The 25,163-nt window shown below is 38.7% G+C and overlaps 1 protein-coding gene across 1 annotated transcript; it reads right to left on the bottom strand.

Moving 5' to 3' along the window:
* Nucleotides 1–24,002, bottom strand: LOC129546071 (uncharacterized). The gene is made up of 4 exons (XM_055410790.2): nucleotides 23,908–24,002; nucleotides 20,305–20,431; nucleotides 19,429–19,524; nucleotides 1–2,668 (listed from the first exon to the last, which is right to left on the bottom strand). Exons 1-4 carry the CDS (start codon nucleotides 23,914–23,916, stop codon nucleotides 300–302), a joined length of 2,601 nt encoding a protein of 866 aa, XP_055266765.2. The 5' UTR covers nucleotides 23,917–24,002; the 3' UTR covers nucleotides 1–299.
* Between the last annotated feature and the right edge of the window lie 1,161 nt (nucleotides 24,003–25,163).

The following is a 25,163-nucleotide window of genomic DNA, read 5'->3' on the forward strand; positions in this document are numbered from 1 at the left end:
AGGGATTTGTAGGAGAGGAAGAAATTGTTTTCATTTTATTTCTTTCCCACTTCACTGGTTTCAGTGAAAACACAGTTTTATAAAATTTACTTCCAATACTGATAATTACAATAACTCAGAAACAGCATTGAAACTAGAGTGTTTTTTCCCTTTTAATAACTTCTTCATTTTCCCACTTAAAAAAAAAGTTCAAGATTACTAAAATAAATCAATACTAATGAAATCCAGTATTTTACCAACATTTTCCTTGAAGAAAAAAAGGAAATGTATATCTCCAAAAAGAATTTTCTGATGCTACACTAGGATGTGGGGAGAAGAAAATGTACTGGTGTTTCAACAGTATGAAGTGTCTGATGTAGGTTAAATTGTAAGCCACGATTAATGGCCTTCCCACATTCATATGATTTCTTCCCAGAATGAATTCTTTGATGGTGTGAGAAGCTTGAATGATAGCTAAAGGCCTTTCCACATTCCTTACATTCAAAGGGCTTCTCACCAGTATGAATTCTCTGATGTTGAATAAGGTGTGAATGAAGCCTAAAGGCTTTACCACATATCACACATTCATGAGGTTTCTCACCAGTGTGAATTCTCTGATGTCTTCTGAGGTGTGAGCACTGTCTAAAAGTCTTTCCACATTCTTTACATTCATAGGGTTTTTCACCAGTATGAATCCTCTGATGTAGAGTAAGTTGTAAGCTGTCACAAAAAGCCTTCCCACATTCACTACATTCATAAGGTTTTTTGCCAGAATGAATTTTCTGATGGTGAGAGAAGCTTGAATGATAGCTAAAGGCCTTTCCACATTCTTTACATTCATAGGGTTTCTCACCAGTATGAATTCTCTGATGTATTTTAAGGTGTGATCGATGCCTAAAAGTCTTCCCACATTCTTTACATTCATAGGGTTTTTCACCAGTATGGAGTCTCAGATGTTCAGTAAGTTGAAAGCCACGAATAAAAGCCTTCCCACATTGCTTACATTCATAGGGTTTTTCACCAGTGTGAAGTCTTTGATGTTGAGTAAGCTGTGATCGTTGCCTAAATGCCTTCCCACATTCCTTACATTCATAGGGTTTCTCACCAGTGTGAATTCTCTGGTGTAGAATAAGTTCTGAACCATAATTAAAGGCCTTCCCACATTCTTTACACTCATAAGGTTTCTTGTGAGTATGAAGTCTCTGATGTATGGTAATGGGTGATTGATGCCTGAAAGTCTTTTCACATTCTTTACATTCAAAGAGTTTCTTACCAGTACGGAGTGGAAGATGTTCAGTAAGTTGAAAGCCACAAATAAAAGCCTTCCCACATTGTTTACATTCATAGGGTTTTTCACCAGTATGAATCCTCTGATGTAGAGTAAGTTGTAAGCTGTCACAAAAAGCCTTCCCACATTCACTACATTCATAAGGTTTTTTGCCAGAATGAATTTTCTGATGGTGAGAGAAGCTTGAATGATAGCTAAAGGCCTTTCCACATTCTTTACATTCATAGGGTTTCTCACCAGTATGAATTCTCTGATGTATTTTAAGGTGTGATCGATGCCTAAAAGTCTTCCCACATTCTTTACATTCATAGGGTTTTTCACCAGTATGGAGTCTCAGATGTTCAGTAAGTTGAAAGCCACGAATAAAAGCCTTCCCACATTGCTTACATTCATAGGGTTTTTCACCAGTGTGAAGTCTTTGATGTTGAGTAAGCTGTGATCGTTGCCTAAATGCCTTCCCACATTCCTTACATTCATAGGGTTTCTCACCAGTGTGAATTCTCTGGTGTAGAATAAGTTCTGAACCATAATTAAAGGCCTTCCCACATTCTTTACACTCATAAGGTTTCTTGTGAGTATGAAGTCTCTGATGTATGGTAATGGGTGATTGATGCCTGAAAGTCTTTTCACATTCTTTACATTCAAAGAGTTTCTTACCAGTACGGAGTGGAAGATGTTCAGTAAGTTGAAAGCCACAAATAAAAGCCTTCCCACATTGTTTACATTCATAGGGTTTTTCACCAGTGTGAAGTCTCTGATGTTGAATAAGTTGTGACAGCATAAAGGATTTCCCACATTCCTTACATCCATCGGGTTTTTCACCAGTGTGAAGTCTCTGATGTTGAATAAGTTCTGAGCCATAATTAAAGACCTTGCCACATTCTTTACATTTTTCACCATTATGAATTCTCAAATGTTGTTTAAGTTGTGAATAATGAATAAGGGCCTTCCAACATTCCTTACATTCATTGTACTTGTTACTATTTTGAATTCTCTGTTTAGTAAGGTATGATGTATCAACAGTTTCTGCACATTCCTTACAGTCAGAAAGTTTTTCTTTAGAATGAGCTTTGTGATGACTAAAGAATAAATGGTAACTGAAGTTTTTCCTGCATTCTTTACATTCAAAGATTTTCTGTCTATTATAAAATTCCTGAGTGAACAAAATATGTTGGCTAAAAACGGGCATGTGTCCATGATTGATAACAAATTGCCTGAAATAGCCCTCCTGTTTTCCCTGTTGTCTCTCAAACTGATTTTTGCATGCCTGAATGTCTCTGAAAATGGATTTCTCAGGACCATGGTTTTTAAATGGGTCTATGATAGCCCACTGGGATGATTCTGTCTCATAAATGTTTCTTTTTGGAGATAACTTCTTGGGCTCACACTTGGACACCAAATCTGAAAGATAAAGAAGCACATTTTAATTGCTAGTTTTGTGTTAGAAGAGAAATGAAATCTCTCTGATAGAAAAGCGTGAAAGTGTAAGTCGCTCAGTCATGTCCAACTCTTTGCAACCCCAAGGACTGAATTCTCCAGGCCAGAATACTGGAGTGGGTAGCCTTTCCCTTCTCCAGGGGATCTTCCCAATCCAGGGATCAAACCCAGGTCTCCCGCATTGCAGGTGGATTCTTTACCAGCTGTGCCACCAGGCAAGCCCAAGAATACTGGGGTGGGTTGCCTATCCCTTCTCCAGGGGATCTTACTGACCCAGGAATCAAACTAGGGTCTCCTGCATTGCAGGCAGATTCTTTACCAACTGAGCTATCAGGGAAGGCAGAAAAGAGAGATTATTGGAAATAATTCACATAAGAAATGAAAGGTTTAAGGGGTTTTTAAATACCTTGATGTAACAATGAAAAAGGGTAAGGTGAATGGAAAGAACTGGAAGCTCACAAGAGAATCATGAGAGAGTTCATTAACAGGTTAGTGGTTCTCATATTTTGATCCACTTGAGAATCACCATGGGATTTTGTTGCAATTATGGATGTTTGCAAAACATTGTAGATCACCTGAATCAGAATCTCTAAGAGTCTGTATGTTTTAACACTCTCCACCAGGTCAAAGGATTATGTGATATCTGCTAGTTATTCTCAGATGTCTATTATTTCCCTTCTGTACACTGATTGAACACATGGGTTTTAGTTGAGAACAGGCTGCCCACTATAAACATTGCCTGTCCCAGCACTCTGCAGCAGAATATGCCATGCAACTGGATTCTACCTAAAGAAATGCAGTATTATATAGTACCTTCTGAGAACTTTCTTAAGAGTTGGCTGGCCCACCCCCTATATCTGTTATTTTCCTGTTTCCTCAGCAAAGCCAGCTGCAATGTGCATTTGATGTCATGTCTGTCACATGATGGTTCTGCAGAGCAGAGTTGGCACTCTACCCTGGGCTTTAATCCTAGAGAAAATTAGTCCTCTATACAGTTAAAGCTACAGTTATTTTGGGTTGTCTGTCACATACAGCCAAGCCTATATCCAAACTAATAGAACCTCTCATTAAACTGAAATTTTAAAACTCCAATTCTTTATCATGAGTCTTACATAAGGCCTCTGATTAGCTTTAAAATCACATTTTGAGTCTAATTCTGTTTTATTCATGTGTCATAACACTGCTAGTCTATTGTAACAACTAGGATATTACAAATTCTTTCTTATCTTAGAGCTTTTCAGAGGTTTTTTCAGAAAAGAAAGTTTGAGGTCAACAGATACATAAAGCATTCAATTCTAACAATTTATTTTTTTCGTTTTCCTAATGATGATCATTTGCATTGTTTCCAGTTTCTGGCTATTATGATTAGTACTGATATGAACATTCATGCACATTTCTTTTGGTGTAAATAGGACTCCTTTCTATTAGGTGTGAAATTACTGCATCAGAGGATATGCATTTGTTCAGCTCCATTTGACATTATGCAGCAGTTTTCTAATTTACAATTCCATCAAACTCTGAAAGAGTTCCTGTTCCTCATATCCTCACCAACACTTGTTATTGCCAATCTTCTTATATCTAAGCATCCTGGCAGATGTGTTGTGATACTGCACTGTGGTTTAATTTTTAATTTCCCTGATGACAAACAAGATTGAACACTTCGCCATATATTTATTGGACAATTGGATATCTTCTTTAATAAATTGCCTATCCAAGTATTTCATTCATTTTTATTAATTTAGGAGCAATAAAGTACATATAAAATCCATCATTTTAACCACTTTGAAGTGTAAAACTCAATAACTTGTAGTACACTCCCAATGTTCTGCAACCATCAGATCTCTAATTCCATACTACTTTAATCACACCAAAAAGAAACCTCACATCCAGTCATGTACTGTTCTCCTCTTCACCCCCATGCCCTGGAAACCACCAATCTGCTTTATGTCTCTATGAATTTGTCAAGAAATTTCATAAACATGTAATTATACAATATGTGACCTTTTGTGTCTGTTCTCACTTACTATGTTCTCAGGGTTCAATGATGTTATAGCATGTATCAGTACTTCATTTATTTTTATGACTGAGTTATATTTCACTGTACAGATAAACCATATTTTGTTTATCCATTCTTCAGTCGAGGGACATTTGGGTAGTTCTAGGTTTTAGTTGTCTTTTTGACTTGTAGGGAATCCTTAATATAGTCTATATATATATATATATATATATATATATCCAACTACATAATGCAACTATATATATATAGCCAACTACATAATGCAAGTATCTTGTCCCATTCTGAGGCTGGCCCCTTTGCTCTCTTAATACAATGTTTTGATAAACAGAAATTGTTAATTCTAAAACAGTCTGATTCCAAGGTCATAAAATGTACTCATATAATCTTCTAGAAGTTTTTCCATATTTAGATCTACAATCCACCTAGTGTGAGGCAGAAATCAAGATTCCTATTTTTCAATAGATATCAGCCCCCTTCATTGAAAAGACCATCCTTTCCCTGATTCTGTCTTAGATCAAGTGACTTTGTATATTAGTCATTTTCTCTGTAATCCACTCCAACAAATATGTCAACTCCCATAACTCTGTAGAAACATTCCTAGCTAAAGTCACTAACAAAATTACCAAAATCAGTGCTCAAATGCCAGTCATCACTCTATTTGACTTATTACTAGCATTTGACACAACTGATCAATCCAGTTGCTCCCTTTATACCATATTCTCCTGGTTATCCTCCTACATCTCTACTTATATTCAGTTCACCTTAATGCATTCTTTTCCCCTTTCTGACCTCTAAATGTTGGAATGTCCCAGAAATCAGGCTCTGGTCAGCCTTCAATCTACACCCTTTCCCTTAATAACAGTCTAGCTTAAATACCAATCATATACTGCTAAGTCTTAAATTTTACCTCTACCTCTAAGAATATTTCTTAAATTGTGATAAAATACACACAACATAAAATTTACCATCTTACTACTTTTAAGTGTATACTGTAGTGGTGTTAAGTATGTGCACACTGTCGTACAACCAATCCCCAGAACTTTTTCACCTTGCAGAACTGAAACTCTGTACCCATTAATAACTCCCCATTCCTCCCTCTTCCAGTTTCTGGCAAGCACCAGTCTACTTTCTGTTTCTATGGATTTGACTAGATACCTTATATCACTAGAGTCCTACAGTATTTGCTGTTTTTTTTTTTTTCTATATGTGACTGGCTTATTGAACTCAGCATAATATCCTCAAGGTTCATTCATGTTGATCCACAGATCCACACAGGAAGCATTGCAGATCAGTGAGAAAAGAATTACTGAATCATATTAGAAAAAATAGCTATAGCTAGAAAAAAAATTAACTTGGATCCCTACCATGCACTATAAATACATAAACTCTAAATGGATTAAGGTAAAGGAAAAACTGTAAGACTTGTGGCAAAAAACAATATACATGTATACATAAAAAGGTCTTCCCCGGTGGCTCAATGATAAGCAATCTGCTTGTAATGTAAAACACGCAGATTCAATCCCTGAGTTGAGAAGATGCCCTAGAAAAGGAAATGGAAACCCACTCCAGTATTGTTTCCTGGGAAATCCCATGGACAGAGGAGCCATGGGGTCACAAAAGAGTTGGACACGATTTAATGACTAAACAACAACAAACAACAACATAAATTTCTTAAACAAGACACAAAAGATACAAGTCTAACTAGAAAAAAAGATAACCTACAAGAAAAATGGGCAAAAGATCTGAATAGGCACTTCATAGAAGAAACACCAGTGTTAAGTAGTCCATATGGAAGAATGCTCAAACTCATCAGGAATCAAGGAAACTCAAATTAAGGTATGAGATACTATTTTATACTCATCAGACTAAAATTTTAAATGTCTAAGAATTTGAATTGTTGTTAAGATGTTGAAGACCCAGAATTACTATACACTGCCAGTGGTAATATAAATTAGTACCAACATGTGGGAAAACAATTTGTTATAATACAGAGTTGAAGATGTATGTGTTTTATGACTTGGCAATTCCAAATCTAGTAAATAACGTACTATGTGCTTCAGGAGACTTGTAAGAACATTAATAGTACCACTGTATATAGTATCAAAAAATTATGAACAATGTAATTAACAACCAGAAAAATATGGAGTGGAATATTATATAGCTGTGAAAATGAAATCAGGTATAAAGTAATTTGGGAAAATTTGTAAAACCATGTGGTACAAAATAACTAAATCATAGAAGACACATACTCATTATCATTTTTATAAAAGAAGCAAAACACAATATAGTGTATGAGGGCATAAACAAATGTGGTAAACTAGTTTTTAAATAGAATAACCATAACAGAATTCAAAATAATGATTACCTCTGGGGATGTAGCAGGGGATAGAAATCAGGGAGAAACATACAGAACTGATGGTTCTAGAGCATTGTTTCTTAACTAATTCAGACAGACAAGACCCTCAGATTACACAGAATATTCCATTCTCTCTAGAAAACATTATGACAGGACCCAGAAAACTCAGTGGTACTAGCTACTGGAGTATATACATTCCCCACTAATCTCAACAACCAAGTTAGATGCTACCGGAAATCAGTTGTATTTGTCCCCCTCCTCGTTTATACCAGTAGATGAAATGAGTGTGAAAATCAGGTGGAAAGATCAGGTAATGGCCATTACTTAAGAAAAAACATAAATGAAAACTACAACAAGAAAAAGTCTGGTGGTAGGGGAAACATGAAAACGAAGAACTCTGCACTCACACTGTCTTTATGATCTTCCTCTTCTTTAGAGAAATCAAGGCAAATATCACAAAAATGGGAATTCTAAGGTTCATTTTAAAAAGATAATTTAAAATCTCAATCACATACACACCTATTGTCAATTAATCTATGACAAGGGAGGGAAGGATATACAATGGAGAAAAGACCATATCTTCAATAAGTGGTACTCAGAAAACTGGACAGCAACACATAAAACAATGGAATTATAATATTTCATCATACCATGTACAAAAATAAACTCAAAATGGATTAAAGACCTAAATGTAAGACTTGAATCCATAAAACCAGAAGAAAACAGGCAGAACACTCTTTGACATAAATTGAAGCAATACATTTTTGGATCAGACTCTAAAGGCAAAAGAAATAAAGGCAAAAATAAGCAAATGGGACCTAATTAAACTTAGCCTTTGCACAGCAAACGAAACCATCAACAAAATGAAAAGTTAACCCATTGAATGGGAGAAAATATTTGCAAGTGATATGACCAATAGGGTAATATCAAAGATTCATATCCAAAACATGCAGCTCATATAACTCAATACCAAAAAAACAACTTGATTAAAAATGTGCAGAAGACATGAAAAAAATTTTTTCCAGAGAAGTGATACAGATGGTCAACAGGCACAAGAAACATGCTCAACATCTCTAATTATCAGAGAAATGAAAATAAAAACCATAATGAGGTATTACCTTACACCTGTCAGAATTGCTATCATCAAAAAGTCTACAAGAAACAAGTGCTGGCAGGGATGTGGAGAAAGGGGACCCCTTGTACACTGTTGGTGAGAATGTAAATTAGTGCAGCCACTAGGGGAAACAGTGTGGAGGTTCCTTAGAAAACTAAACACAGAACTACCATATGACCCAGCAATTCCACTGCTGGGCATGTATCTAAAAAAGAAAAACAACAAACACAAGCATGCACACATACGAATTCCAAAAGCTACATGCACCCCAGTGTTCATAGCAGCATTATTCACAACAGCCAAGATATGGAAGCAACCCAAGTGTCCATCAACAGATGAATGGGTAAAGAAGATGTAATAAGCAATGAAATATTCCTTAGCCATAAAGAAGAATCTACTGTTGTAAGTCAACTATTCCTCAATAAAAGATAATAAAATAAAATATTTTAAAAGATACGAGTTATACAAAGTAAATGGAAGGGGAAAAATATAATAACGTTTAGAGTGGAAATGACAGAGACACTAGATTCAGTGAAATTAAAAACTGTATTAACCTGAACAACAAAGATAAATAGACTTTTTTAAAAAGAGCCTCAGTTCCTGTGGGACAAGAGCAAAAGATCCAACATTCATATCATCCAAGTCCCAGAGGATAGGAGAAAGACTGTGGGGCTGAAAAAGTATTCAAAGAAATAATGATTGAAAACTTCCCAAATTTCATACTAGACACAAACCTATAGATTCAAAAAACTGAGAAAATTCCTAAATAAATAGAAATCAAACCAAAACACATATTTCTGAAAACAAAGAAAAAAATATTTTAAAAATAATGAGAAACACCAATTCAAAAGACTGGATTTGTCATCTGAAACCATGTTGAGCAACAGGAAATGGCACAATACTTTTTAAGTGCTGAAAGAAAAGAACTGTCGACCTCAAATTCTACACACAGTGAAACTATCTTTGAGGAATGAAGTAGAAATAAAGGCATTCTCAGACAAAGGAAAACTAAGAGAGTGTGTTATTGCAAGTAGCCCTTACGGAATAGCTGAAAATAGCTCTCCAAATACAAAGAAAATAATAATAGAAGAAGGCGAGACCTTCAGAAAAGAAAGACAAGAATGGGAAAAAATAAAAGTAAACATAATAGACTATTCCACTCCACAAGTTTCTTTACCTTGTTTTATGGTTGAAACAAAAATTCTAACAGTATCTTACATAGTGATCAATCTATGTAGAAGATATACTTTAAACAAACAAACAAAAAATGCAAAGAGTAAAGAACCTAAATGGATGTAATCTTTCTACACTTCACTTGAAATGGTTAAATTTCAATGCCAGCAAGCTAAATAAATGTGTGTGTGTGAACAAACACTGAAATTTAAAAAAAAAAAGAAGTATATTTTTAAAAAACACTTTATAGATCAAAATAGAACTCTAAAAATGTTTGAGGATCTCATAGGTTGTTGTTGTTTACTTGCTAAGTTGTGTCCAAGTCTTTTGCGACCCCATGGACTGTAGCCCACCAGTCTCCTCTGTCCATGGAGAGAGACTGATATTCCCAGGCAAGAATATTGAAGTAGTTGTCATTACCTTCTCCAGGGATCTTCCCTACCCAGGGATCTAAACAGCATCTCATGTGTCTCTTGCATTGGCAGGCGGATTCTTTACCACTGAGCCACCAGGGAAGCCCAATTCACAGGTAAGCAAGATAAAAGAAACAGAAGAACAAGAAACAGGGGGAACCAGCAGAAGATAACAAACTGGCAGACTTAAGCCTCAGTTCAGTTCAGTCGCTCAGTCGTGTCAGACTCTTTGCGACCCCATGAATCACAGCATGCCAGGCCTCCCTGTCCATCACCAACTCCCGGAATTCACTCAAACTCATGTCCATCAAGTCGGTGATGCCATCCAGCCATCTCATTCTCCGTCGTCCCCGTCTCTTCCTGCCCCCAATCACTCCCATCATCAGAGTCTTTTCCAGTGAGTCAACTCGTCGCATGAGGTGGCCAAAGTATTAGAGTTTCAGCTTTAGCATCAGTCCTTCCAATGAACACCCAGGATTGATCTCCTTTAGAATGGACTGGTTGGATCTCCTTGCAGTCCAAGGGACTCTCACGAGTCTTCTCCAGCACCACAGTCCAAAAGCATCAATTCTTTGGCGATCAGCCTTCTTCACAGTCCAACTCTCACATCCATACATGACCATGGGAAAAACCATAGCCTTGACTAGACGGACCTTTGTTGGCAAAGTAATGTCTTTACTTTTTAATATGCTATCTAGGGTGGTCAATGGCAAGCCACTCCAGTACTCTTGCCTGGAAAATCCCATGGATGGAGGAGCCTGGTGGGCTGCAGTTCATGGGGTTGCTAGGGGTCGGACACGACTGAGCGACTTCACTTTCACTTTTCACTTTCACACATTGGAGAAGGAAATGGCAACCCACTCCAGTGTTCTTGCCTGGAGAATCCCAGGGACGGGGCAGCCTGGTGGGCTTCCATCTAGGGGGTCACACAGAGTCGGACACGACTGAGGTGACTTAGCAGCAGCAGCAGCAGCAGCAGCAGCAGGGTGGTCATAACTTTGCTTCCAAGGAGTTCAGTTCAGTTGCTCAGTTGTGTCCAACTCTCCGCGACCCCATGAATCACAGCACACCAGGCCTCCCTGTCCATCACCAACTCCCGGAGTTCACTCAAACTCATGTCCACAGGGGCGGCCTTGAGAAGATACCCCTCGTCCAAGGTAAGGTACAGCGGCTGCACTTTGCTGGAGTGGCTGTGAAGAGATTTTCCACGACCAAGGTAAGAGAAACCCAAATAAGATGGTAGGTATTGCGAGGGGGCATCAGAGGGCAGACACACTAAAATCATAATCACAGAAAACTAGTTGATCTGATCACATGGACCATAGCCAAATGTGGTCCACTGGAGAAGGGAATGGCAAACCACTTCAGTATACTTGCCTTGAGAACCCCATGAACAGTATCAAAGGGCAAAATGATAGGATACTGAATGAGGAATTTCCCAGGTCGGTAGGTGCCCAGTATGCTACTGGAGATCAGTGGATAAATAACTCTAGAAGGAATGAAGGGATGGAGCAAAAGCAAAACCAATACCCAGTTGTGGATGTGACCGGTGATAGAAGCAAGGTCCGGTGCTGTAAAGAGCAATATTGCATAGGAACCTGGAATGTTAGGTCCATGAATTAAGGCAAATTGGAAGTGGTCACACAGGAGATGGCAAGAGTGAAAGTAGACATGCTAGGAATCAGTGAACTAAAATGGACTGGAATGGGTGAATTTAACTCAGATGACCATTATATCTACTACTGTGGGCAGGAATCCCTTAGAAGAAATGGAGTAGCCATCATGGTCAACAAAAGAGTCCAAAATGCAGTACTTGGATGCAATCTTAAAAACGACAGAATGATTTCTGTTCGTTTCCAAGGCAAACCATTCAATATTACAGTAATCCAAGCCTATGCCCCAACCAGTAACGCAGAAGAAGCCGAATTTGAACGCTTCTATGAAGACCTACACGACCTTTTAGAACTAACAACCAAAAAAGATGTCCTTTTCATTATAAGGGACTGGAAAGCAAAAGTAGGAAGTCAAGAAATACCTGGAGTAACAGGCAAATTTGGCCGTGGAGCATGGAATGAAGCAGGGCAAAGGCTAATAGAGTTTTGACAAGAGAATGCACTGGTCATAGCGAACAACACAAGAGAAGACTCTACACATGGACATCACCAGATGGTCAACACCGAAATCAGATTGATTATATTCTTTGCAGCCAAAGATGGAGAAGCTGTATAGAGTTAGCAAAAACAAGACCAGGATCTGACTGTGGCTAAGATCATGAACTCCTTATTGCCAAATTCAGACTTAAATTGAAGAAAGTAGGGAAAACCACTAGACCATTCAGATATGACCTCAATCAAATCCCTTATGATTATACAGTGGAAGTAAGAAATAGATTTAAGGGACTAGATCTGATAGATAGAGTGCCTGATGAACTATGGATGGAGGTTCGTGACATTGTACAGGAGGCAGGAACCAAGACCATCCCCACTGAAAAGAAATGCAAAAAAGCAAAATGGCTGTCTGAGGAGGCCTTACAAATAGCTGTGAAAAGAAGAGAAACGAAAAGCAAAGGAGAAAAGGAAAGATAAAAGCGTCTGAATGCAGAGTTCCAAGGAATAGCAAGGAGAGAAAAGAAAGCCTTCCTCAGCGATCAATGCAAAGAAATAGAGAAAAACAACACAGTAGGAAAAACAAGAGATCTCTTCAAGAAAATTAGAGATTCCAAGGGAACATTTCATGCAAAGATGGGCTCGATAAAGGACAGAAATGGTATGGACCTAACAGAAGCAGAAGATATTAAGAAGAGGTGGCAAGAATAAACAGAAGAACCGTACAAAAAAGATCTTCACGACCAAGATAGTCACAATAACGTAATCACTGACCTAGAGCCAGATATCTTGGAATGTGAAGTCAAGTGGGCCTTAGAAAACATCACTATGAAGAAAGCTAGTGGAGGTGATGGAATCCCAGTTGAGCTATTTGAAATCTTGAAAGATGATGCTGTGAAAGTGCTGCACTCAATATGCCAGCAAATCTGGAGAACTCAGCAGTGGCCACAGGACTGGAAAAGATCAGTCTTCATTCCAATCCCAAAGAAAGGCAATGCCAAAGAATGCTCAAACTACCGCACAATTGCACTCATCTCACACGCTAGTAAAGTCATGCTCAAAATTCTCCAAACCAGGCTTCAGCAATATGTGAACCGTGAACTCCCAGATGTTCAAGCAGGTTTTAGAAAAGGCAGAAGCACCAGAGATCAAATTGCCAACATCCGCTGGATCATGGAGAAAGCAAGAGAGTTCCAGAAAAACATCTATTTCTGCTTCATTGACTATGCCAAAGCCTTTGACTGTGTGGATCACAACAAACTGTGGAACATTCTGAAAGAGATGGGAATACCAGACCACCTGACCTACCTCTTGAGAAACCTGTATGCAGGTCAGGAAGCAACAGTCAGAATTGGACATGGAACAACAGACTGGTTCCAAATAGGAAAAGGAGTGCATCAAGGCTGTATATTGTCACCTTGCTTATTTAACTTATATGCAGAGTACATCATGAGGAACGCTGGGCTGGAAGAAGCACAAGCTGGAATCAAGATTGCTGGGAGAAATATCAATAATCTCAGATATGCAGATGACCCTACCCTTATGGCAGAAAGTGAAGAGGAACTCAGAAGCCTCTTGATGAAAGTGAAAGAGGAGAGTGAAAAGTTTGGCTTGAAGCTCAACATTCAGAAAACAAAGATCATGGCATCTCGTCCCATCACTTCATGGGTAATAGATGGAAAAACCGTGGAAACAGTGTCAGACTTTATTTTTTTGGGCTCCAAAATCACTGCAGATGCTGATTGCAGCCATGAAATTAAAAGACGCTTACTCCTTGGAAGGAAAGTTATGACCAACCTTGATAGTATATTAAAAAGCAGAGATATTACTTTGCCAACAAAGGTCTGTCTAGTCAAGGCTATGGTTTTTCCCGTGGTCATGTATGGATGTGAGAGTTGGACTGTGAAGAAAGCTGATCACCGAAGAATTGATGCTTTTGAACTGTGGTGTTGGAGAAGACTCTTGAGAGTCCCTGTACCGCAAGGAGATCCAACCAGTCCATTCTAAGGAGATCGATCCTGGGTGTTCATTTGAAGGACTGATGCTAAAGCTGAAACTGCAATACTTTGGCCACCTCATGCGACAAGTTAACTCACTGGAAAAGACTCTGATGCTGGGAAAGGTTGGGGGTGGGAGGAGAAGGGGACGACCGAGAATGAGATGGCTGGATGGCATCACTGACTCTGTGGGCATGAATTTGAGTGAACTCCGGGAGTCGGTGATGGACATGGAGGTCTAGCGTGCTGTGATTCATGGGGTCGTGGAGAGTCGGACACGACTGAGCGACTGAACTGAACTGAACACGTCCACATAGTCGGTGATGCCTTCCAGCCATCTCATTCTCTGTCGTCCCCTTCTCCTCCCGCCCCCAACCTTTCCTAGCATCAGAGTCTTTTCCAGTGATAAGCATCTTTTAATTTCATGGCTGCAATCAGTATCTGCAGTGATTTTGGAGCCCAAAAAAATAAAGTCTGACACTGTTTCCACTGTTTTTCCATCTATTTCCCATGAAGTGATGGGACCAGATGCCTTGATCTTTGTTTTCTGAATGTTGAGCTTCAAGCCAACATTTTCACTCTCCTCTTTCACTTTCATCAAGAGGCTTCTGAGTTCCTCTTCACTTTCTGCCATAAGGGGGTGTCATATGCATATCTGAGGTTATTGATATTTCTCCCGGCAATCTTGATTCCAGCTTGTGCTTCTTCCAGCCCAGCGTTCGTCATGATGTACTCTGCATATAAGTTAAATAAGCAGGGTGACAAGATACAACCTTGATGTACTCCTTTTCCTATTTGGAGCCAGTCTGTTGTTCCATGTCCAGTTCTAACTGTTGCTTCCTGACCTGCATACAGGTTTCTCAAGAGGCAGGTCAGGTGGTCTGGTATTCCCATCTCTTTCACAATTTTCCAGTTTATTTTGATCCACACAGTCAAAGGCTTTGGCATAGTCAATGAAGCAGAAATAGATGTTTTTCTGGAACTCTCTTGCTTTCTCCATGATCCAGCGGATGTTGGCAATTTGATCTCTGATGCCTCTGCCTTTTCTAAAACCTGCTTGAACATCTGGGAGTTCACGGTTCACATATTGCTGAAGCCTGGCTTGGAGAATTTTGAGCATGACTTTACTAGCGTGTGAGATGAGTGCAATTGTGCGGTAGTTTGAGCATTCTTTGGCATTGTCTTTCTTTGGGATTGGAATGAAGACTGACCTTTTTCAGTCCTGTAGCCATTGTTGAGTTTTCCAGATTTGCTGGCATATTGAGTGTAGCACTTTCACAGCATCACCTTTCAGGATTTGAAATAGCTCAATTGGAATTCCATCCCCTCCACTAGCTTTGTTCGTAGTGATGCTCTCTAAGGCCCACTTGACTTCACATTCCAAGATGTCTGGCTCTAGGTGAGTGATCACGCCATCGTGATTATCTTAGTCATGAAGATCTTTTTTGTACAGTTCTGTTTATTCTTGCCACCTCTTCTTAATATCTTCTGCTTCTGTTAGGTCCATACCATTTCTGTCCTTTATCGAGCCCATCTTTGCATGAAATATTCCCTTGATATCTCTAATTTTCTTGAAGAGATCTCTTGTTTTTCCTACTCTGTTGTTTTCCTCTATTCCTTTGCACTGATCGCTGAGGAAGGCTTAATACATAAGGCTTAATACTTAAGCCTAATACATCAATAATTATTTTAAGTGTACATGGCCTATGTCACCTATTAAAAGACAGAGATTGACACAATGGATAAATAACATGACCCAGTTAAATGGTGACTACAAGAAACTCATTTCAAAAATATGTATCATGTAAATAATCAAAAGAAAATAGAAATGCTACATTAGTATCAGATAAAGTAGATTTCAGAGTAAAGAAATTAATAAGCATTACAGAGGTTCGAAACATGTGAAGGAAAAACTGACAGATCTGAAAGATATACACTAATCACAATTATAGCTGGGGACTCAAATACCCTAATCTCAGCAACTGATAGAACTATTGGACAGAGAATCAGCAAGAATATGGAAGAAACAAACAAGACCATCAACAAATATGATGTAATCATCATTCATGGCACATGTTACCCAACAACAGCAGAATAAACAATGATTTCAAGCATACACTGAACATTCCCCAGGACAGACCATATTCTGGGTCATGAAGCAAATCTTGAATCTTAAAAGAACCAAAATCATATAGAATATGTTCTGTGATATATAATAAAGAATTTAACCTTACCTGAAGAAAGGTTTTTTTGTCTTCATCTCCAGGGAGGTGACCCTACAAAAAGTGTCTTTTGTTTACCTGAGGGCCAAACCAACCAGACAAATCTAATGATAAAATTTATGATGGAAGGTTTCAGCCATGAGGTATCAACTTTCCTTCAAAAAGACTGGAGACTAAAGGTATCAGCTTTACCTCCTAGGAGGTGAGAAACTAAAGGTCAGCCACATGGGTGGCCAACAAGGAACCCTGGTAAAAATTCTGGACACTAAGGCTAGGTGAATTTCTCTATTTGGCAATATGCCCAATGCATATTGTTACACATAGCTGATGGGAAAAGTTAGCATTGTCCGTGACTCCACTGGGAGAGGACAATGGGAAGTTCCACACTTGGAACTCTGGCTCTATGCTCTGCCCTATGTACTTCTTCTTTTGGCTAATTTTAATCTGTCTCCTGCTATAACTAACTGTGAGCATGATAGCTTTCAGTGAGTTCTACAAATCCTTTTAGTGACTTATCAAATGTAGCAGTGGTCTTGGGAACCCTTGGAAGTGCAACTTTTTAAAAAAAGTCTTTTGGCTGCACCACACGGCATGTGGGATCCTAGTTCCCCAACCAGGGATTGAACCTACCCGCTCTGCATTGGAAGGCAGATTCTTAACCACTGGACCACCAGGGAGTCCCTTGAAAGTGGAATTGATGTCAGAAGTGAGGGGAGACTCTTGTAGATAGCCTCCTCTTTCACATGAGACCAGAATAAAATCAGACCATAAAAGAAAGACAAGAAAATCTCCAAACACCTCCAAATAACGTTTCTAAATAATCCAAGAGTGAAATAAAAAAATCTCAAAGAAAAAAATTTTGAAGGATTATAAGGACATGTATGTCCTTTATATACATGGATATATTATATATATATATATAAAATCCATCATAAGGTTAATAATACCACATTATAACTTACACTCATGACTTTGACAACTTAGAAGAAATGAAGCAATTCTTTGAAAATCATAAACTACCAAAGATGAAACAGGAAATCTGAATAGTCCTATTAAAGTGAAAGAAAGAAAGAAAGTGAAAGTCGCTCAGCTGGGTCTGACTCTTTGCAATCCGTGGACTATATAGTCCATGGAATTCTTCAGGCCAGAATACTGGAGTGGGTAAGCCATTCCCTTCTCCAGGGGATCTTCCCAACCTAGGGATTGAACTTAGGTCTCCCACATTGCAAGTGGATTCTTTTTTTTTTTTTTTTTAATTTTACAATATTATATTGGTTGGTTTTGCCCTACATTGACATGAATTCGCCCCAGGTGTACATGAGCAAGTGGATTCTTTACCAGCTGAGCCACCAGGGAAGTCCTATAACTATTATATTAATACAAATTGAATTTATAATTTAAAAGAGGCTAAAAAAAAAATCCAGATCCAAATGGTTTCACTGGAGAATTTTACCAAACCTTTACAGAATGTTTTACACAATTTCTTCCAGAAAAAGATGAAAGGGGAATACTTATCAACTTACTTTATGAAGTATTATTCTTACACCAAAATCAGGCAAAGGCAGCACACATACATGCACACACAAAAAAACTACAGGCCAGTATCTCCCATCAACTTAGATGAAAAAAACTTCAATTAAATTTTACCAATCAAAAACCAAAAGTGAATAAAAAGAATAATGTATCATGATCAAGTGGAATACTCAAGGTAAGGCTGATTCAGTATTTCAAGATAAAAATTTTTTAAAGGAAATCACCACACCTATGCAAAAGGAAAGGCCTCACCAGCTATAAAAAAAAATAGTAAAAATAACATCTTAAATGAAAGCAAAACACTTAGGAGAGTATATATTATTTTTCCATGTTCCCCCTCTGTATTAATTTCTTAGAGCCAATGTAACAAAGTACCACAAACTAGGTGGTTTAAAATAACAGAAACAACTCTTCTCATAGCTCTGGAGTACTGAGTTAGAGACATCAGCAAAGACCTCTGACTTGTGGAATGAATCTGGTCTTGTGGAATGAACCTGCCTTCATGACCTTACACTTTCCTAAGGTCTTACTCCTTCCTTTCCAATCATTCCTCTACCATCTCTGTCTCCTCAATGTAGTCATTTTCTTTAATTTTCACAATTTCTTATTAATTTAATTTTTCCTAAATATTCTATTAGAATATATATTCATATGTTCTTGATCCACTGCTGCTGCTGCTGCTGCTAAGTCACTTCAGTCGTGTCCAACTCTGTGTGACCCCATAGATGGAAGCCCACCAGGCTCCCCCGTCCCTGGGATTCTCCAGGCAAGAACACTGGAGTGGGTTGCCATTTCCTTCTCCAATGTGTGAAAGTGAAAAGTGAAAGTGAAGTCGCTCAGTTGTGTCTGACCCTTAGCGACCCCATGGACTGCAGCCTACCAGGCTCCTCCATCCATGGGATTTTCTAGGCAATAGTACTGGAGTGGCTTGCCATTGCCTTCTCCATCTTGATCCACTACTAGATTGAAAATGTCTTTATAACATTCATTTTTATTTATTTATTTTTCTATTTATTTATTTGGCTGTGGCAGGTCTTAGTTGCAGCAGGTGAGACCTTTTAGTTGCAGCATGTGGGATCTAGTCCCCCCGCCCACCTCTGACCAGGGATTGAAGCTTGTCCCCCTGCTCTGGGAATGTGGAGTCCTAGTCACTGAACTACCAGGGAAGACCCATCCTTAAAACGTTTAAAAATTGTATTGTCATCTCCTAGTAAAAGGAACTTGCATGAATTTTTTTGAAAAAAGTAATACTCTATTGATTACATCTTTTTATGGATAGAGGTTTTTTAACTTTGACATTTGTCTTTTTTGACTACCTGTCCTTTGGTGTCATATCCTAGAAATTACTGCCAGATCCAAAGTTGTGAAACTTTTCCCCCTATATTTCTTCTAGGTGGTTTATAGTTTCGTGTCTTAGATTTACTTGTTTGACCCATTTTGAGTTAATTTTTGTATATAATGTAAGGTAGGGATACAATTTTATTCCTTTGCATGTGGGGTATCCAGTTTCCCCAAAACCATTTGTTAAGAGTACAGTCTTTTCCCTCATAGAATGGTCTTGGCACTCTTATCTAAAGTCATTTTGTCATATATCTGAGGGTTTACTTCTAGACTCTATTCTACTCCATTCGTCTATATATCTGTCTTTATGCCAGTACAACACTGTTTGATTACTATAACATTGTAATAAGTTTTTAAACCAGATTTTCCCTAATTAGTCTGTCTAAAATAACTTTACCAGCCCAACAGTCTGACCATTGGCCTACTCCTTGCAACAACTTCCTGCTCACTCACCTGGGCACCGTTCTCCTGTCACCTCCCTCATAACCATCCAGGGCTCCTTCCCTTGCTCCAGTGAAGTGATCACAGCTGGCTTAGAAATAGAAAGTCCTGGTTATAAGAAAAGAAATGGAGATGAGGTTGAAATTAAAGTATTCAAATACTGTGTTTCAGAATTTATTTTAAAAAGCCTGTAGGACAAGAAGATAACTTACTAAGGTCTATAGAAGAAAGAAGAGTCCAATTCTCATATACAGATAAACTCAGGATCATAAGAAACAAATAATGTTTAAGGTAAAATGTTATTTAAATTATATAAGCTTTCTCTCCTTATTTTCCTTTGAGAAAAAAAGGAGTTTCTGAAATATTTATTCTCAGATATTTTTCCATGGTAAATGTAAAGTTCTTAGAATGTAATTTCCAGATGTAAATTGTTTAAAAGAGAGTACAAACATTACAGTAAATGGAATAGTGTTTCTTTGAACTGTAAATGTAAGTGATATATTTTGATTCAGTCCATTACACTAATCGAGAAGGTTAATGAGCTTTGCACCCAGGACCCATGTGCTTAGCTTTATCTGCGCTAGAGCATTTGCACGTTTGGTACACTGCAAGTGAAACAAAAGACAAAGCCTGTTTGACCATGTTATGCTTTAATGGTATAGAATTTTAATTCTGCTCCTTAATTTTTAAGGAAGAAAGTCAATTATAAGAAATGCTAGAGAAAAGTATGAGGATAGAGAAAATGAAGGTGCAACACCATCTAACTGTGCTCATTTCTACACAAAGTGAAAATTCATCTTGTTATTTGAAAGGCAGCCCTAAAATTCATAATACAGAAAGCAGAAACTCCAAGAAACAGATTCTGAATTATTAGAGACATAATTTTACCCAGTGAAATCAGGTTGCTGTAGTTCTCCAACATCACATCTTTGTACAAATTCCTCTGCGCAGGGTTCAGGCATTCCCATTCCTCCTGAGAGACATCTATAGCCACATCTTTGAACATCACCGACCCCTAAAATGGCAAATCACAGTACTATTTTTGAAATTATAAGAAACATTTTTCAAAAGGAAAAAGCAGTGCTAAAGAAGTCACTGCAGGAAAGGGATGATACAGTGAGTATACAGGCTGGAAGCTTGTGTGGGTCGAAAATGAATTTAGTGAGACTGAAGAAGAGTGCCCACATACTCTTAAACAATTCAGTTTCTGCACACACATCTTCTTGCATAGAGTGGAAAACTGTTAATCACTCATCTAGAAATTAAGAAAATAAAGAGAGGTTTCCAACTAAGTTAAATAGTTGAAAGTTCTTAAATTTTTCCGGAATATCTTATGACAATCTCCATCTTCAGAAAAAGGACCTGAAGATTTTTCTTCTCCATTATGACTAAGCATTTTTTTAATGCAAATTCTTTCGTAAACATCCAGTGCAGACTATATTTTCCAAAGACAGAGTATATCTCCCACCTCGTTTGGTCTTTTTCAACATGATGTTGATACAACAGCCCACTCACCAGCAGGCCAATAGCAGCTTTCAGGACCATGTCAGGAACTTCTCCCATCTACCAGCATGCAGACACCAGATCTGGGACCCCAGCCTCACAACCATCCACTCCAGAACCTAGCTCCGCCCCCCTCTCTGTGCCAGTGGGCCAACATTAGTTCTGAGATCCTCTGAGGCCCCATTGCCTGCAGTCTCAAGATCCAGCTCTGCCAACCAATGCCCATCAGCCTCTGCATAAGACAGGGCCATGAATTTCCATGATAGTCCAGTCCAGTGGCTAAGACTCCACGCTCTCAGTGCAGGGGCCCTGCATTTAACCCCTGATCAGGGAACTGGATCCTGCATGCCACAACTAAGACCCAGCACATCCAAATAAATAAATAGATATAGATATTTTAAAGGGCTTGTTAGATAACCAGACCAGAAGCCAGCCACACCTACCAGACTGCTCACAGTAGTCAGCCTCCCACAAGAGAAGTACCCACACAGTCCAAATACAGGCATATAGCTCTAGTGACCAGAGTGGGGAGCACTGCTGGAACACAGAGGACACCTGCTACAAGACCACTTCTCCAAGGTTGGAAAAGGCAACCAATCTATCAGAAAAAGGAAATTAAAAACAGTAAACTGAGGAAAATGAGGTGACAGAGAAATATCCTCCAAGTGAAGGAACAAGATAAAACCCCAGAAGAAGAACTAAGTGAAGCAGAGATAAGCAATCTACCCTATACAGAGTTCAAGGTCTGTGTGTCACATACAGCCCCCATGACATTCTTTTTCCTTAACTTACTTAAAACCCTTCTGAAATGCAAAACCATTCTCAGGCTGAAGGCCATACAAAAAAGGCTGTGAGCTGGATTTGGCCAGTATGCCACAGTTTGCTAACCCCTGTCTAGATACTTGAAGGCAGCAATTGTCAGACTGGGTAAAAGTAGAATCAAACTATGTGCTGTTATATGAGATGCACATAAAATAGGTTAAAATAAAAGGATGGAGGGACCTCCCTGGTAGCCCAGTGGTAAAGAATCTGCCTTGCAGTTCAGGGGATGTGGGTTTGATCCCTGGCTGGGGAACTAAGATTCAACATGCCACTGAGCAACTAAGTCCCCTTTGTGGCAAACACTGAGCCCTTGTGCCACAACTAGTGAGCCCGTGCACCACATCGAAAGAGCCCACAAGATGCAACAAAGATTCTGTGTGCTGAAACTAAGATCCAACGCAGCTAAATAAATAATTTTTAATAGGGATGAAAAAAATAGTGCTATGAAAAAAATGATGAAAAAAAAGCTAAAGTATTTATGTTAAAGAGAACAGAATTTGAGACAAGAATACTGTATTATCAATAGGAACATCTCATGATCAAGGAATCCATGCATCGAGAGGATATAACATGCACCTAATAACACAGCTTCAAATTACTATAAAGCAAAAATTAATAGAACTGTAACAGACGGATCCACAAATCTAGAAGTTTCAGCAGTCTTCTCTCAGTAATTGATAGACCAAGTAACAACAACAACAACAAAAAAAAATCAGTAAAAATATAGAAGAGTTGATCACTCTACAGACAAAACTGATAAGCACTCTACCAAAAGACAGTATAATACCCCTTTTTTTAAACTTCACCAAATTGTCCACAATTCAGGCCATAAGACAAATCTCAATAAACTTAAAAGGACAGAAATGACAGACTACATCTCTTGACCACCACAGAATTAAAAATGAACTATCAGAAAGATCTAAAAAAGTCCCCAAATATTTGGAAGTTAAAGAGCACTCTTCTAAACAAGTCATGGATGGAAGACGAGAATTATAAACTAGAAAAATAAGATAATTAAAGATAGGCAAATAAGATAAAAATAAGCTAGAAAAATAAGGTAAAATTAAATCTAGAATATACAGAGTGAAGGAAAGAATGAGTAAGATCAGTAATCAGTGAAACAGCAAGGGCAAACTAGGGAGAAACTAAAACCAAAAGCTGGTTCTTCAGAAAGAACAATAAAATTGATATACTGATCAAGAAAAGAAGGCATAAATTATCAGTATCAGGAATTTAAAAGGGTGCATTACTATAGATCTGACAGGCATTAAAATGATAATAAGGGAATATTATGCACAACTTCATGCCAAAACATTTGACATCTAAGTTGAAATAAGTTAATTCCCTGAAAGGCACAGATTACTAAACTAATTCAAGAAAAAATAAAATACCAAAGCCATTTATCTATTAAAGAAATTAAAGTCTCCGCATGAAGAAAACTGTAAACTCAGATGGTATGTTAGTTTTCTACTGCGACTGCACATCACCACAGATACAGTAGCTTAAAAGAACACATTTATTATCTGTTGGTCAGAAGTCCAACAAGGGTTTTACTAGACTAAATCAAGGTTTTGGCAGGACTATGCATCTTTCTGGCAGCTCTCTCCAGTTCAATTTCCTTGCCTTTTCTAGCTTCTAGAGGTTACTTACATTCCTTGGCTTATGGCCCCCTTCCTCCATCTTCAAAGTTCAGTAATGTTGTATTTTTTTAAAACAGAAGCATGCATATTCCATACTTACAGCCTCTTTTAACCCTGACGCTTCAGATAACCCAAGAGAATCTTCCCATCTTAAAAGCATTAATTCAATCATTTCTACAAAGTCTCTTTTACCATATAAGGTAACATGTTCACAGGTTCTAGGATTAGCATGTAGACAGTTTTTTTGGAGGGGAGTCATTATTTTGCCTACCACAGATGCTTTTTGCTGGTAAAAACTATTTGACAATTAAGGAAGAAATAATACCAATTCTATAAAAAAAAAAACAAAAAACAACCTTTCACAAAATATGGAGGAGGATGCATGGCAACATCACTTACCCACTCACTGGCAAATTATATGATATTCAGTTAGGTAACAATATCAGGATAAAGAATGCAAATATGCATATGATCTATATAGGAAAAAAAAAGGACTACTTTAGTGAGGAACAAAACACCAACTTACATGGGCCATGACTTTTTTTTTTAGAATTCAGAGTATTTATTAGTCCTCTTCTTGTTTCCACTTTAGAAGAAATTCACAGTCCAAATAAAGTGTTGCTGAATAAAAGGGTTCAAAAAAAAGAGATGATCTTGTCTCTGAGCTCCCAATGTGCTAATTTAATTTAGAACATTTCTCTCATTTTATGTCTCCTATTCCCAGGTCCCAAACACACATACATAAAAGATCACAGAGAAGCTGGACAAATCCCAACCTTACTCAAATTAAGGAGGGAATCCAGCTACTGATTCAAGAAGGACTGTGCCCAGGCCCTTCACAGGAGGAGCATTTCTCTGCAGTTGGGGTCCTGGCTATAAAGAGGAAAGAGAAAGCAGTGATACAAGGTTACAGATCCTAGGGAAGGATATAAACTAAAATTGGCCCCTAGGCGGGTAACACTCACTCCACTGATAATTCACTTCTGTGTTAAGCACTGGAGGTGGGGGTGCCCTGACAAAGGCAGCGAAGAACATGCTTCAGTGAGACTCCAGTTAATACAGGCATCGTAAAGGCCTGTCTTTACAGGAGCAGATATTCTCTCAGGGAAATCTTCAACGGACCCCCTCCATCCCGATGTTAAACCTAGAACTGCAGAAATGAAGTTTCCCAGACACAACCAAACTCCCACCCGGTCACAGAATTAAAAGACACATTGGGCTTCCCTGGTGGCTCAGTTGGTCAAGAATCTGCATAAAGTGCGGGAGACCCCGGTTGGATCTCTGGGTCTGGAAGATCCCCTGGAGAGGGGCATGGCCACCCAGTCCAGTATTCTTGCCTGGAGAACTCCGTGGACAGAGGATACTGGTAAGCTAGTCCGTAGGGCTGTAGAGTCGGACACTACCGAGCGACTAACACTGGGTTCCATCTCACTAGGTAACAACAGCACCGTCTTCTGAAGGGAGATCTCAAGCCCCAATGTCACCTACCTCACATCAGAGCCAATGGGTCCCACATTTTGCACCTGTCACGGCCTCATCACCGCACATACTCACCCGCCTCGTTACGGTCACAAACGCTCACACGCACTTTTTACACGCAGGCTCCACACGCCCAGTGTGAGCCAGACGGTGGGGGCTTCCTCACTGCGAGTACCCGCCGTGCCCAGACTCCGGTTACCACTAGGAGGGCGACGACTGCCAGGAGGAGTTCGGAGGGGAACCAGAGATGAATCAAAGATCAAAGTTCTTTTCAAAAGCCACCCAGGGACTGTGGGAAATGTA

This window comes from Moschus berezovskii, chromosome 22, assembly GCF_049115385.1.
Source record: "Moschus berezovskii isolate FMDL1 chromosome 22, NW_MosBer_1.0, whole genome shotgun sequence".
Classification (NCBI taxonomy): Eukaryota; Metazoa; Chordata; class Mammalia; order Artiodactyla; family Moschidae; genus Moschus; species Moschus berezovskii.